We start from the raw sequence: 13831 nt of genomic DNA, 5'->3' as shown, positions 1-13831 counted from the left end.
CTTGCCTGTGGTACAGATTCTGGATTCCCAGGGGGACCAGTGACTGCATCAGTCTTTTGAGCCAACAATAATTCCCCAGACAAGTGAGTTACCATGACATCTCTTCAGTGACATATGTGAGATTAATTTGGTTTCTTACTTCCATATAGACATGTCGCATGTTACAACCGCACTCACCATCACAGCTGGCATCACTGTTTAAGTTACCATAGAATGGGTGAGAAATTTTTAGGCTGTGGATTCTGCCTCCTTGTGAGATGGATACCATTAGGTAGGATGTGCTGTTATCTTTATTTTGTACAAAGCTATAGGATTTCAGTCTCCAACAAGGCAGTTTGTAAATGTGCAGATCATTTGTGTGGATTTGAGGTTCGTAAGGAATGGACTTAACAGAACCAGCAGTGTGTAAACAAGGGGACAACAGCAGCTCGCTTAATTTCCCTGGAGAGGAGAAGTGATTCTGCCCAGAAAGTTCTGAACACACTGGGAGGCTCCTAGCCTGTTTTTTCATTCAGTATAACTTTCTGTAACTTTGTCCTATCTGCTGCAGAACTTTCTAGTTCCAGCAGTTCCTTTTCTTTTCTAGTAGCATTGCTTCATACCTCCTGCTAAGTGTCTGACAGGCAGTTGAGAGGAAGAGAACTTTCCATCTGCCCATGATGTATTTCTTCCTACATTAAGATGGATTTAAGGTTAGGAATAAAAGGTCAAAGTTTAGGGATAAAAAAAAAAAAAATACAGGGATGTAATTACCCTTCCAGCAACAGTTACAAAACCAGAAATTTAAAACTCAATTTTTTTTCAATTTCCCCTTTTTCAAGGTATCACTGCTGGGCGAATCTAAAGTTGTTCTGTCTAGGCTTAAACTCGACCTCTGTAGCAAGTGGTAAAAAGATTTGCTGCCTTATTTATGCTAGGTATTTAGAACATACTAATTAGTATGTGCACATCACATCTTTAAATCCCACTGTAGGTAATACTAAAGTGAAGTTGAGCTGAGATGTGTAGATAGAGAGGGGAAGTCAGAGCAGAACTGCATGAAACAGTAATCAGGACTGTGGGGCTGGGAAATTAGGCCTAGAGTCCCAAATGGAACCAAAGCAACAATGTTCTAGGGCAGCAGCTGGTAACCCTCACAAGCTATCTCATGTGGCTTCAGCAGCATGGGATTTTGCCTGTGCCTATGCTGCAGCCAACCAGCTGGGAACTGCGTCCATATTGCTGCTTCTCTGTGCCCTCTACTCCCTGGTTGTGGCCTGGGTGCAGCTTCCAGCTGGTGGGAAATTGAGTTGGGGATGACCAGCCTGCTGGAATATGCATCTGTGTTGATACCATGTATATCTCTGGCCCCTGACTCTGGCATGGGTGCAGCTGGAAACTGGTAAGCCCTAGCGCAGCTCTCCACTAGCTGTGGAAGGGAAAGGAGTGGAGAGAGTGGCAGCTTGGGCACACCTTCCACAGCCCAGCCCTGGTGCAGGCACAGGTAAAACCCTGCAGCTCTGTTGGCTGGATCTAGTGGCTTTGTGGGCTGCATGTTGCTGACCTTTCTTGCTCTAGTGGCTTTGTGGGCTGCATGTTGCTGACCTTTCTTTGCTCAGGGGACCTGAACCTGTTCAGCCTCCACAAGAGAAGGCTGAGGGGGGATCTAGTGGCCTGTTACAAACTAGTCAGAGGGGACCAGCAGGCAGTGGGGGAGTCCCTGTTCCCCTGAGCACTACCAGGAGTGACAAGGAATAATGGTCACAAGCTGGCAGAGGGTAGATTCAGACTAGACATTAGGAGGTGCTACTTCGCAGTCAGGGCGGCTAGGACCTGGAACTAACTTCCAAGCAAAATGGTGCTGGCTCCTACCCTGGGGGTCTTTAAGAGGAGGTTAGATAAACACCTTGCTGGGGTCGTTTGACCCCAGTACTTTTTCCTGCAATGGCAGGGGGTCGGACTTGATGATCTGCTCAGGTCCCTTCCGACCCTACCAACTATGAAACTATGAGTCTTTCAAGCACCACTGCTCAAACTTAACATATGCCCATTGAACAGTTCAGAAGCAGTAACAACTGAGACTATATTCTTTTAAAGTAGTACCCTTGACATGAGACAATCTGCTGTCTCATTACAAGCAACAGAATTGTAGCGTGCAAAATAACTATGAAGGGCAACAATCAGTTGAGATGATCTTATCATTCTGTCTTTCTCTGAAGGAGAAAAAAGTATGACCATTATTCCTAACAGTTCTTCAGCTGCAGTCCATGCATACAATTTCAGTCAGTTTTATCTATATGGACTTTAAGGAATCTGTTAAGATCATTTAGGGTAATAAAATGTCTGGCAGTGTCTTCAAGGGCTTATCTTGAATTTATTTCAACTCATTTGTAATTTCTCAAAACTTTGATACTGTAATTTGGTGAGGACAGTGTCTTAAGTACAGAGGTAATATCTGCATTCAGTTCAAAACCCAGTTCAGCTATTAGCTGGATTTGTGTCTATTTCCTCTAGAAGATCACTTGTAATATTTTTAAAAATGCACAAAAGCCTTCAGCCAGGAAGTAAGTGAAACACTGCCTTAGCCACTCAATTGCCTTCTTTAAGTTCTAGCAGTTCCATGACAATCAGTTGCCACAGCTTCGTTTTCATTTGTTCCGTATCAGGAAGCTTACCATCTGGGTTCTTAGAGTTGCTCTGGCACATGATATTTGAACTCCTTAAGCTCATTTCTTGTAGGTCAGGCGTTCCATGATCCATATATAAATGCAGTTCTTTCCAAGGTCTTGCTATCACTCTTCCCATCTTCTTGCTGCATCTGCTATTATACTTCAGTCATCACCTCAGGCATTTCCTGCTGTTCCAGTCCTTTCCCTACAACTTGACAGCCCTGCCAGTACACCTAAAGCTATAGCATATCCCTCCTGGCTATTGTACTTGTGTCTTACCAATCATATACAATTGAAGCATGTAGTAATGCACAGAGGCTCTAGTTCTATGAAGGGACTAGGTACAAATACTAACTTACCATCATAACATCTCTTGAGGATAAATAGCATTAGCATTTCTCAGATGAAAAAATTGAATGGCTATAGCTACAGTGTTCTGGAATGGCTGCTAATTGGGATGGGGGTGAGGGGGCTACTAATCTTGGAGATGCTTTCTGACTGCAGTTCCCCTGGACTTCACTTGTAGTTGTAGGTACTCTGAACCTTTCAAAAACAGGTCTCCAAACTAGGCATGCAAAAGTAGGGGCTGTTTTTTCTCCTTCATTTTTGCTTCATCGTATTTGCCTACAATTGTTCTGCAAATTAGCATAGAACAGGGATTAGAAATTTCTAGGTATCTTGATCTGTCTACCAGACTACGCAGACTCCAAGGGCCACTGGCAAGCTATCAAAGCTATCTTGAAACTTACCTAGTGTTTGTTGAAAAAGTAGCTTGCTTGCTCAGGGAAACAAGGTAGGAATGGCAAGTGTTGCTGTTGCTGGAAAATATTGTTACTAGCAGTAACAATTGCTGTTCAAACAAGTGGCATGGGGGTTCTCCAGATGCTTTTTGTGCAAAGATGGTGATTAGCGAAGGCAAACATGCCACATCATGGCCACTTCCCATATTTAGTCAATGGGATTTAGTTTGCAACTCCTGTAGTATATAAATCTAACAAATAGAAAATCATTTAATATCAACTTTCCACAGTCCCCTCTTCCCTCTCTCAACAACCACCTTGCACTGGCAGTGCCCTCATTTCACCTACTTTTACGCATGGCATGCCTAGAGGGTGTTGTTCTGGGTGTTTCAAGTCTTGTGTCTTGTAGGTGTATGCAAGTCTGAAGGATTTGAAGTGACAGTTCTGGGGCTTCCTAGGATTAATGTTGCCCAGGAACACAGGGGACTAGATTTGATGATCCAGGAGATCCTTTCTAGTTTTATGTACCTTGGAGAATCAGAGCTGTAAATCTCAAGTAGTATCACCTGCTTGGGAGTGACCTAGCTATGATCAAAGTGTTTCACAATAGCTCTTGGGAAACAATGCTTGAAAAAGGTATTTGGGGATCTTCAATGTGACACAGGCTAAAGAAAGTAATTTGTGCTTTTGTAGCAAGATTGAGTCTATGTTGCAAATCAAAGTACATACTAGGGCTGTGCAAAATAGCACCGTTCTGCTTTGACTTTTTCGATGGAACAGTTTCATTTCAAATTTCATTTAATTTTGAAAGCACTGTTTCATTTTGTTTCAGCTGTTTTGCTGTTTGTAGTTTCTAGCCTGATCTGGTTGAAACCTGCAGGGATGGTAGCCCCTTCTGAGGGCATGAAGCCTCCCAAGTTTCAAGGAGGTAGGTGCAGAGGTTTCTGGGAAACTGCAATTCAAGGTGTTGACAAGAAAAACTGTCACTTGCTGGGAGCGGCAGCCTCCTGTCATCTGGCAGGCAGATCTGGGGTCCTGCAACCCCAAGAGGGCTATGCTGGACTCCTCCTGGGGGTGCAGCACCCGATTTTCCTGCCAGATTACAGGAGGCTGCTGCTGCCACCTGGGACTGTTGCTGGGCGCAGCCCATACCCAGCAATGGGAAGAATGGTGCTGCCACTGGTCCCAGGCAGGTGGGCCCCTGATCTGCCTGCCAGATCACAGGAAGGTGCTTCTGCTTCCTGGAACTGGCGGCAGCACCAGTCTTCCCGGCGGTGGGTGCGGGCTGTGACCAGCACCGGTCCCAGCTGGCAGCAGCAGCCTCCTATGATCCGGCAGGCAGATCGGGGGCCTGCACCCCCAGGAGGAGTCCAGAAGAGCCCCACAGCTGTCCCGGGGGTGCAGGTGGACCCCCCAGTCTGCCTGCCGGATGACAGGAGACTGCAGCTGCCAGCTGGGACCGGCACTGGACACAGCCCACACTGGGAAAATTGGTGCTGCCACTGACCCCAGCCTGCACTGACAACATGCTGTCATCAGGCGTGTAGATCCAGAAGCCTGCACCTCCGGGAGGGCTGGGGGCTGTGCCAGAATCCTCTTGGGGGGCACGGCCCCTGGATCTGTGCCGGATCACAGGAGGCTGCTGCTGCCGGCTGGGCACTGAAGCTAGGTAAGCCTGGCTTCAAAACTCAAACCATTTCAAAATATTTCGAGTGCCCTTGTTTCGTTTTGAAGCTATTTCGAAGGCTTTTGTTCTGTTTTGATTTCGCTGTTTCTAAACGAAACACCCGGTGAATTTCGCACAGCCCTAGTACGTACAAATGCTCTACCATCAAAGTAGCTGGATAGATCAAAATATGTGGTAGGTGTCACATCCACCACAACCATGTACTGGCATTTTGAAGGGGCTCCTTCTGGAAGTTTTTTCCTTGGGAACAACGTTTGAGAGAGAACATTAGCAGAAGTGTTAGGGGAGTATAATGACACACACTTCTCTCCCATTTCCTGAATAAAGACCGCACATGATCAAGGAAGTAAATAGCTGCTGTTCTCATCAGCATGATCAAAGCAGTTACTAAGCATCAAGTAAATGTATTAATAAAACAGCCATATTCAAAGGACTAACATAATGTTAACATTACCTGTGGTAGTGCCAGCATACTATCTCAGCAACTTTATCATAGAAAATAAATGCAAAATACATTTCTGTAACAAAATCTGTCCATCTTACACAAACCAAGGGGTCACACCCAGCAGTTTCACCTCAAAGTGCTGTAATAGTTTCTGTGAAAAAGCTCTGAAAGTAATGTCAGATGCTACAGAAGTTTATGCAAGAGGCAAGGCTTTCTTAGGGTGATATAATTTATTGGACCTATGTTTACATAGTTGGTCCAATAAAAGATACCACCCTAAGAAATCCTTGCCTCTTGCATAGTTTCTGAAACATAATGGCTACAGCATAACTCTTACACTACATAAGTTTTAGTCACTCAGCACATGGTCTTAGCAACTCAAATGGCCTTCCCAAAAACTTACAAAAAATCCAAAGTATGCACGAACTACAGTAAATATCTTAAAGTGAAAGGCTAATTCAAGAGATGGTATATTTGAAGACCCCTTGCCTAGTAAAATGGAAATTGGATGTAACTTGAACTGTGTTAGCTCTGCAATAAGTAGAGGTATGAGCTTGGGATCATTTGGTCAAAAGCTTCCTGATATCAAATCTCTTCTTACTTAGAGTTTATTTTTAATTTTCAAAGTGCTGTAAATTCCTTGTGTGGAGTGAGGTTATTTGGAATACTGGAATGCTACAAAAGGAACAAGAATACTCGAGTGCAAAGGTGGAGCCTTTTTGCAACTTCTTGCCTCAGAAGCTGATTTTAAATTGCTCTAAACTAGGTGTATTGCTAGATTGTCTTGAAAATTACTATTCCACAACAGAGCTGGAATAGGCTTTGGCAGCCAGGGAGAAAGAGCATCTGCAGAGATGAATGGGTCAGTTCATATGTCAGAGCTATTGTGTCAGGCTGTATTCATCTATAGGAACAGTGCATCCAGCATTTATGCAGCAGGTTGGACTAGGTGACCCTTGAGATCCCTTCCAAGCCTACAACTCTTATCTGTAAAGTAGTGTTCTGATCTTTTAAAATAAAACCCATTAAGATGAATGGGCCACTTCGTACTTCTGGGTTCCTGCTCTTACAGGTTGTATGGAATCTGTTCTGCACTTAGCCCCTAAAAATGCCATGTGACATCTGAAAGTGCCTTTACTTTAGCTGCCTTCAGGTGCAGTATCTAGTGGTTAGTGAGATGCACATTGCTTTATTGTCCTCCTGGCCCCTCATGGTGGGGCCAGGAACATAGATAGCACTATTGGTTGTTAATGGGAAGCATGGTGTTCCCAGGGAACATTTTTTTATGTCTAAGAGGTGCCCATCAGTCGCTATCACCATTTCACCCGCAAACAACTAAGGGAAATTTACTCCCTCAAGAGTGAGTTAACACAGAGTTTAGGTAGCTTGGCACTGCCTTGGACTCTTCAAGATGTCGGGCATACCTGTGCTAAAGCCACCGAAGAACGGGGAACTGTATCAGATGAGCCATGTCTTGCAACTTTAACTCTGCCTTCTCTATGCATTGCCCTGGCCTGTCCCTGGCAGACAGCATTAGAGTCTGTCTTTCAACAGAGCATGGGGCACTGACAGAGCCCTGTTGGGTACATGTCCCCTCACTAATGCAAAAGGCACCTGTAGGGCTGGCTTTGTGAATACCAGCCAGCCAAAAATTCTTCCACTTAGCCTGCTCTGCCTAACAGGTGCTAATACTGGGGTAGTTTATTAACCCTTAATCTTTACTTTAACTGTTGCTTCTGTGACACTCCCTTTTTGTCACGCACTGTCATGTCTGCTACAGATTTCTGCAGCAAGAGCAAAATAGTTGTGGTTGCTCACTTACAAAACCCACATGGCTCAGTGCAGAAATAAAACCCTTTGGTGCAGAGGCATCTTTCGTCTAGCAGCCTGAACTGTTGGAACCTGCTTCATGTAATGGCTGCACTGCCCTATAGCTGTCACCAAGTATGATGCACAGCCAGAAGTGCATGTAGACAAAAGTTGAAATAGTAGGTCTGTGGGACAAAGCGGCCTGCTTCTTGGTCTCTATAACAGAGGTGTCAAAATCACCATTGCCACTGGGCCAGATCCAGACCTGGCAGCAGCAGCGTAGCAAATGGCAGCAGTCTGGGGAGTAATGCGGCTATTCCTTGTGCCCCTCCACTGTTGACATGCACCGACTGACTGGGGCTCTGTTGCTGGACTTCAGTGGTAGATTCTGCCCCTACTGGCCCCATCCGTAAATTCTCTGCCCCTCTGGGAGCCCTGCAGGGTGAATGAAACAACTCACTGGGCTGGATCCAGCCCACAGGCTATATGTTTGAACCCCTGCTCTATAGGCTCATGTTGCAGCCATCACAACAGTATCCAAGTACCTTCTAGTAATGCATTAAGCAGCATTAACCAACTTGTCTCTTGTTTATGGGAATGTTTTGGAATTTTTTTATATCCACAGGCATGTCAAAGAAACATGCTTGTAGCTACAGATGGTGAAGTTTGCAAAAGTCATGAATTCCTGTTAGATCATTCTGGTCACAGGCCCTAGAGAAGCCCTGACATTCTGTATGTTCTTTTATAATGTAGCCCTGGCTGAAATACACCTCCAGTCTATCCTCAGCTGTTCTGGCTAGCCCTGAGAGTCACGGTTAAGGTTGCAGACTGGACTGGCATGAGCTACTCCATTTCTATAGGTTTCACTGTTGATGCATTTCATGTTGTGGAAGGGTACAATGCACTGCCAAAACAATCTTAACTGTACACTGATGAAGTTTTTGGGCAGTGAACCATCTAATTATATGATCATACGCTCTTTATTCTATGGGATTGTCATGATGTAAGTCACTGGCCTGGGACTCAGGGCTGGGTTCTGTCCCTGGCTCTTCTACAGACTTCTTATGTCATATGGGCAAGTCACTCAACCAAAGTTTGCAGAGGCAGCCACTAATGATTACTTTGTGGTTGGGTTTGTAATTAGAGCCGTTACAAATGAGAATGATGTACCTCATGTTTTAAATCAAAACTTAAAATAAGGAAAAACATTAATCACACTATACACAGAAACTAATACTTCAACATTTTTAGCATAATCATGCAGGATGAAATGTTTATTCCTGTTTGGTATGTTCCATTTGTCAGAGGCTGAACTGTTCTGTTACACGTGGGTCATCACTGTCAGGAAAAAGTTTACTTTCTTTACACAATTACAAAGAAAAAACATTGATTTTGACCTGTACAAATCTGCACCTTTGAAACTGCCACCCTGCATGCAAATTCTCACAGTATTGAAGGAGAAGAGATCTTTTTTCTACGTAACTCAAGCATATACTTTTAAAACCTCCCAGGAAATTCTGGCACAGATCTATCTTTGTTAAGGCCAACCATCAGCAAGTCCCCAAAATTTCCAGTGAGTACAGTAGCAGTATACAAATTGTATTCCTCACCATCCAGTCACAATACAACACTAACTGACCATCTGCTTCCCCATGCACACAGGTTATCAGTTCACTGCTGCACAAACATCTAAGGTATGATGATGTTGCAGAGAACTGTTACATAGCAATAATAAGCAATGGGTAATCTCTGGGTCTTCTATACAGAGGGCTAGTCTCAGTGAATGGCAAGTATACAGATAAAATAACTTCATGTGACATTCCCTTGTTTTTAAGGGCTTGTATGGATGTCTCTGCCTCTTAACTTTTACACGTTAACATTTTTTCTCTCTGGAAACACCTAGTCTGGAACACCCTGCTCTGGTTAGTTAACTCACTGTGCCACTGATACAGGTTTTGTTCTTTTCAGGGAAGGAAGTATCATTTGTTCAGAACCACCTATTATTTGCATCTTTGAGAAAAGCACATGAATTTAGGAAAACTTAGGTCTAGTAATAGTCTTAACTGTGTGAAGATGACTTGTTTCGCTCTAAGGCAGCGGTTCTCAGGGTGCTGCAGCACCCTGGGATGTCATGAGACCCCTGTCAAGGTTGCTGTAATGCAGATGCCACCATGTGGTTGCAGGGACCAGGTAAAATTGCCCCTTGGTCAGGGCAGCAGTATGCACATGCTCCTCTTGCATTAGGTAGAGTCGAATCAGGCTGCAGCTCTCCCTATGGCTCCCTCCCTATTCTTCCTGGAAACAGGCACATAGGACAGTTCTGCCTGCCTCTGTTGCTGGAAGATGCTGTGATGTCAGGCCGGGAAGGGCTGGAACATGAGCTTGCTGTCCGTCCTTCCTGCTTTAGGCTTACCAGAGTACTCTAATGCAGCAGGAACACAAGCATGTACCACAGCCCTTCCCAGTCTGGCTGCACAGCAGGAGCATGGGAAAGTTTTACCTGGAGGTGGCAACACCTGGTTGAGCAGCTCTGAAGCAAGTTGAACACAACAGTTCTCAATCAGGTCTGCCACCACATTCAGAAAACTTGGGGAGGGACTCTGACAAGGTTGAGAACTGCTCTTACAGTTAGGAAGTTTTGTTTTTTCTTAATAGTTGTTTGATTGGACATGGGTGATTTGACATCTATCAGTTTGTGGCTTTGCAGCTCCATTTCTGTTTTTAAACATGTTCCCCCTGGCTGTGAGACCCACAGGAAGAAGAGGGAACTGACTGAATTTACAACAGAAACAATGATACAGATGGGCACCAAAGATTGTCAGGTGCACAGAGGAAAGAAACTGCATTTACAGGACCACTTCCAGGAGCCTCAGGCACACAACACACGCAGCAGAGCAATTTAACACATTTTTAAGGGGTTTCTTTCAGCAGCAGAAACTGGGAGATCCCAACTGGGGAGTGGAGAGTGAGTTCAAAGGCAAAATATGAAGGGAGAACAGCTTCAGCTTCACCTTCACAACAGCCTTGTTTTCTATTAGTGAATGAGGATTGCTACAGAAGGATGAAACTTCTAGGAGACAGAAAGTTTAAAACTGGAGGGAAGTCTCATCCTGGCTCCTCTTCAAGGATTAACCATGACTGCCAGGATACCACTGAGTATTCCTATCCTAGAGCATAGGTACGCTGGGAAAGCAACACATGGGGTGGGGTGGAGGAAGAGGTCCATGCTTCCTAGGAGCTGTGGAGAAGTCTGAGACTTAAAGGGCTGACAAATGACTATCAGCTGGGGGGACAGAGAAGAGTTTTGTGGTTCGATCTCAGTTGTAAAGTCCCATCTTTCTATCCCCTTTAACATGCCTTCCTCTGTTCTACACCAGGCAGATGGGCAAGGAAACATGACTAACACACTCAACCACTCTGCCATGACTGCAGTTGGTCAGAGCCCGGTGCAGCCCTGTCTGCCTCTTAATATTGATAAGGGGCAGTGCTCAGATATCTAAACAGACTGAGCCAACTGCACTTGTCTGCTGCTCAAGGCATGGGAGAAAGCAAAGGTTTTTGCATTCTGTCACCAAAGAACTGCCTCTCATTTCCCATGCATAACCTAGATTCCTATCAGTAATCTCAGATCTGGATAGCAGCAGCCTTAAGAGTTAAGGCAGCATCCAATCCAATCTTTCTTCTTGTTCCCACCATGCTGAACCAACACCCTTTTAGAGGATGGATTTCCAGGCTCACTCTCTGCCTGCTGGCTATTATTTTTCTAGGTTTATGCAAGATCCTTTTAGCTTTTATGGAGTTCAGAGAAGGGAGAAATCTACTTTTGCCTTTCAAAGAAGAGGCACTAACATTGTTTAAGGTGACAAGTTAAGGCCAAATAGTGAAAGCAGACTTTGCTCTGAAAGCACAAAGTTCTTGAATCCAGTCACCCCAATTACTGTCCTGGTTCTTTGCAGGACATCCCACAGCCCAAAGGACAAATTTTTGCAATTAGTTCTTGTCCTGGCTTTCAGTCCTGCCATGTCCAAGTTGCCAACACACCTGAAGAATGCCTGTTTCAGAACAGCCTATCACTAACTTAAAGCAAGTATAGAATAAGTGTTCCCAATAAAATTCCATTTGAGTTGATGCTGTTGTTTGAAAACTGAGCTACAACATAAACACCAGCTATCTGAGATATGGAGGACCTCTGCCAGTTGATGGAAGTTACATTTTTCCTTCTGGAAAGAACGTAAGGGATGACTAGTAAGAACTCCAGCCACTCCCCTCCCTATCATCCTTCCCAGAGTCACATGCTGGGACTGCACAGCTTTCCTCATGTCCCTGAGCACTGCAGAAAGCTCAGTATGGTGGAAGAAAGGGGTTAAAGCTTTACTAGATGCTGGTTCCCACAAGTACAAGCCAGCCTGCACATTGGTATCCAAGGGTCTGGCTCATACCACTAATATTGGGAATATAGAGCCAGCTGCTGTGGCTCCAAGACCCATTATTTGAGTGGCTGAGGTTCATGTTCTTGGTCAGAAGAAGGTTTCTTTGGCAAAAGAACAAGCCTTAAGATAACCCTGGCTCTGAACCCTTCCACAAAGAGCTTTGTGTGCTGGGATTTCCATTAGATTGCAAGACTGATGTGGAGACCACAGAGTTGAGGCAAGAACCTCATGATCAGCTGCTACTGCATGCCCTTAAAGAAGATGGCCCAAATGCATTCCTGTGCTATTCTCAGACAGGTTTTTGACACAGGTCTGCACCCTGCAACTCACTAATACAAAGAAGCTGTTGATGGGTGAGTTATAAGCAGAAAAATACTCACTCTCCAGCTGTTGCCCCTGCCATGTTGCTGACACCCTATACAAGTTGGGCCTATCGTCGTCCTTGTTCCATACACACATGGCTTTCTTCTCAGCTTCATGCAGATGGCGAAGCAAGGAACAGGCATTTCTCCTGACAGCTCCATTGGTGGGGCTCAGTTTGGGTGGTTGGCTGCCTCTGGTCCTTGCACTGGAAACTGCCTGCATTGACATGGAGGTGGGTGCGTGGGTTAGTTCTGTATGTTACAGAAGCCAGACTTGAATACCTAGAACCCACAGCGAGAAGAGTCCTTTGTGTGGTGGCCTTTTGCTTGCTGGGGCCTTATGTTACGGCTTCACAGAACAACAGTCACTATTCACACACTTGGCATCAGCCCTGGGAAACCCGTGAGCCCCTTATATTCCCAGGCTGGATGTGAGGACGCTACAGGTAGTCCTGTTGGAAGTTTTGCTAGAGAAATTTGACAATTTGGCTATCTAGCCCTGGGAGATTCAGCATCCCTGCATTACAGGTGGGCAGGTACAGAGAGGTACAACTTGATCTGCCAGGGGACCCAGGCAAAGGGCTGAGCAGGAAGTAGCCCTCCTGCTCTACTAACAAACCCATGCTAGCATAGCCCAGAGCCCTAGAACTCCACAATCCCGACTCCCTGCTGCCTGCAACGCTGTCACAAAATGACACCTTCACTCATTAAAGGTTTATTTTTATTTCTGAATTTAAATCAAAATTAGCCATTCTCTGTAATTACATTATATATAGATTTATAGAGACTTTATAGAAAAGGATTTTTTGCTTTTGTTTTTCTGCAAAAAAATTCTGTAAATAAAAAATAAAATAAAATTAAAAAACCAAAAAAAAGGTGGCAGCTTCTGTCTGTGTGTCCCTCTGTCTGGTCCTCCTTTCCATGCCCTCTACACAGCACGCCTTAAGAACCAGCTAAGCCCCAGGGGAAGGCTCCAATCTGGGTCCCTGCATAATGCTGTGTGCTCCCTGCAGCCAACACCAGCAGGAGGCACTTGGAGCTGAAAAGAAGAAATGCCAGCAGAATATATTAATATCTATGTCTTGTTTTATTAAGTCCTGGGGACTCCAAGCATTGAATGGGGACAATCCCCATAGCAAAGGAGCTCCCAAGAAGAAATAACAGCTTCAAAGTGCATGTCCATCCCAGGAAGGCCAAGCAGCCTGCAAGCTACTGGAAGGCAAGTAGAAGAGGAGTCCTGATGCAGCCTTCACATGCCAATCTTATCTCCGGCAGGGGGTGCATGAACTCCAGCTCCACCCAGCAAGTTCAAATTGAGAAGCAAGGTAGGAGAGGAGTGTCCAAGGCCCCAATCCCCAGAGAGACTGTGGCATCATGTATGCAGCAGCCCCCTCTAGCCCAGTGTCCGGGTGTGAGGGAAAGCTGTGCTCTGTAAGGCAGTGAATGGGCTGTGCGAGCTGCTGGGGAGGTCCTAATACTGCTCGTTGTTCCAAAGGGCTGGGAGCTGCATCAGGCCATGACACGCTGGGTCTGGACCAGTCCATGTGAGCCTAGGGCAGCTTGACGGTGCCTCTGCCCCAAAGGGATCAGGGTAAGTAAGTACTGGCATCTCTCAGAAAGCCGTGCTGGCCATGCTGCCTGGGGCAAAGATCCTCGGTAAGCTGTCCAGGGTTTCCTCCAGCCGGCGGTGAGCAGACTTACCATCCTCCC

General features: G+C 45.4%; 1 protein-coding gene across 9 annotated transcripts in view; it reads right to left on the bottom strand.

The window, feature by feature from the left end:
* Positions 1 to 8588: 8588 nt before the first annotated feature.
* The window catches only part of RIPOR1 (RHO family interacting cell polarization regulator 1), a 136449-nt gene continuing 131206 nt past the window's right edge, over positions 8589 to 13831 (bottom strand). For all 9 annotated transcript variants that reach the window (XM_019488994.2, XM_019488997.2, XM_019488995.2 and 6 more), the window contains one exon: positions 8589 to 13831. In XM_019488994.2, the coding sequence (XP_019344539.1) occupies positions 13734 to 13831 (98 nt within the window). In that variant the 3' untranslated portion in view covers positions 8589 to 13733.

Source organism: Alligator mississippiensis, chromosome 10 (genome assembly GCF_030867095.1).
Source record: "Alligator mississippiensis isolate rAllMis1 chromosome 10, rAllMis1, whole genome shotgun sequence".
In the NCBI taxonomy this organism is placed as follows: domain Eukaryota; kingdom Metazoa; phylum Chordata; order Crocodylia; family Alligatoridae; genus Alligator; species Alligator mississippiensis.
This window is presented reverse-complemented; position numbering and strand designations above follow the sequence as displayed.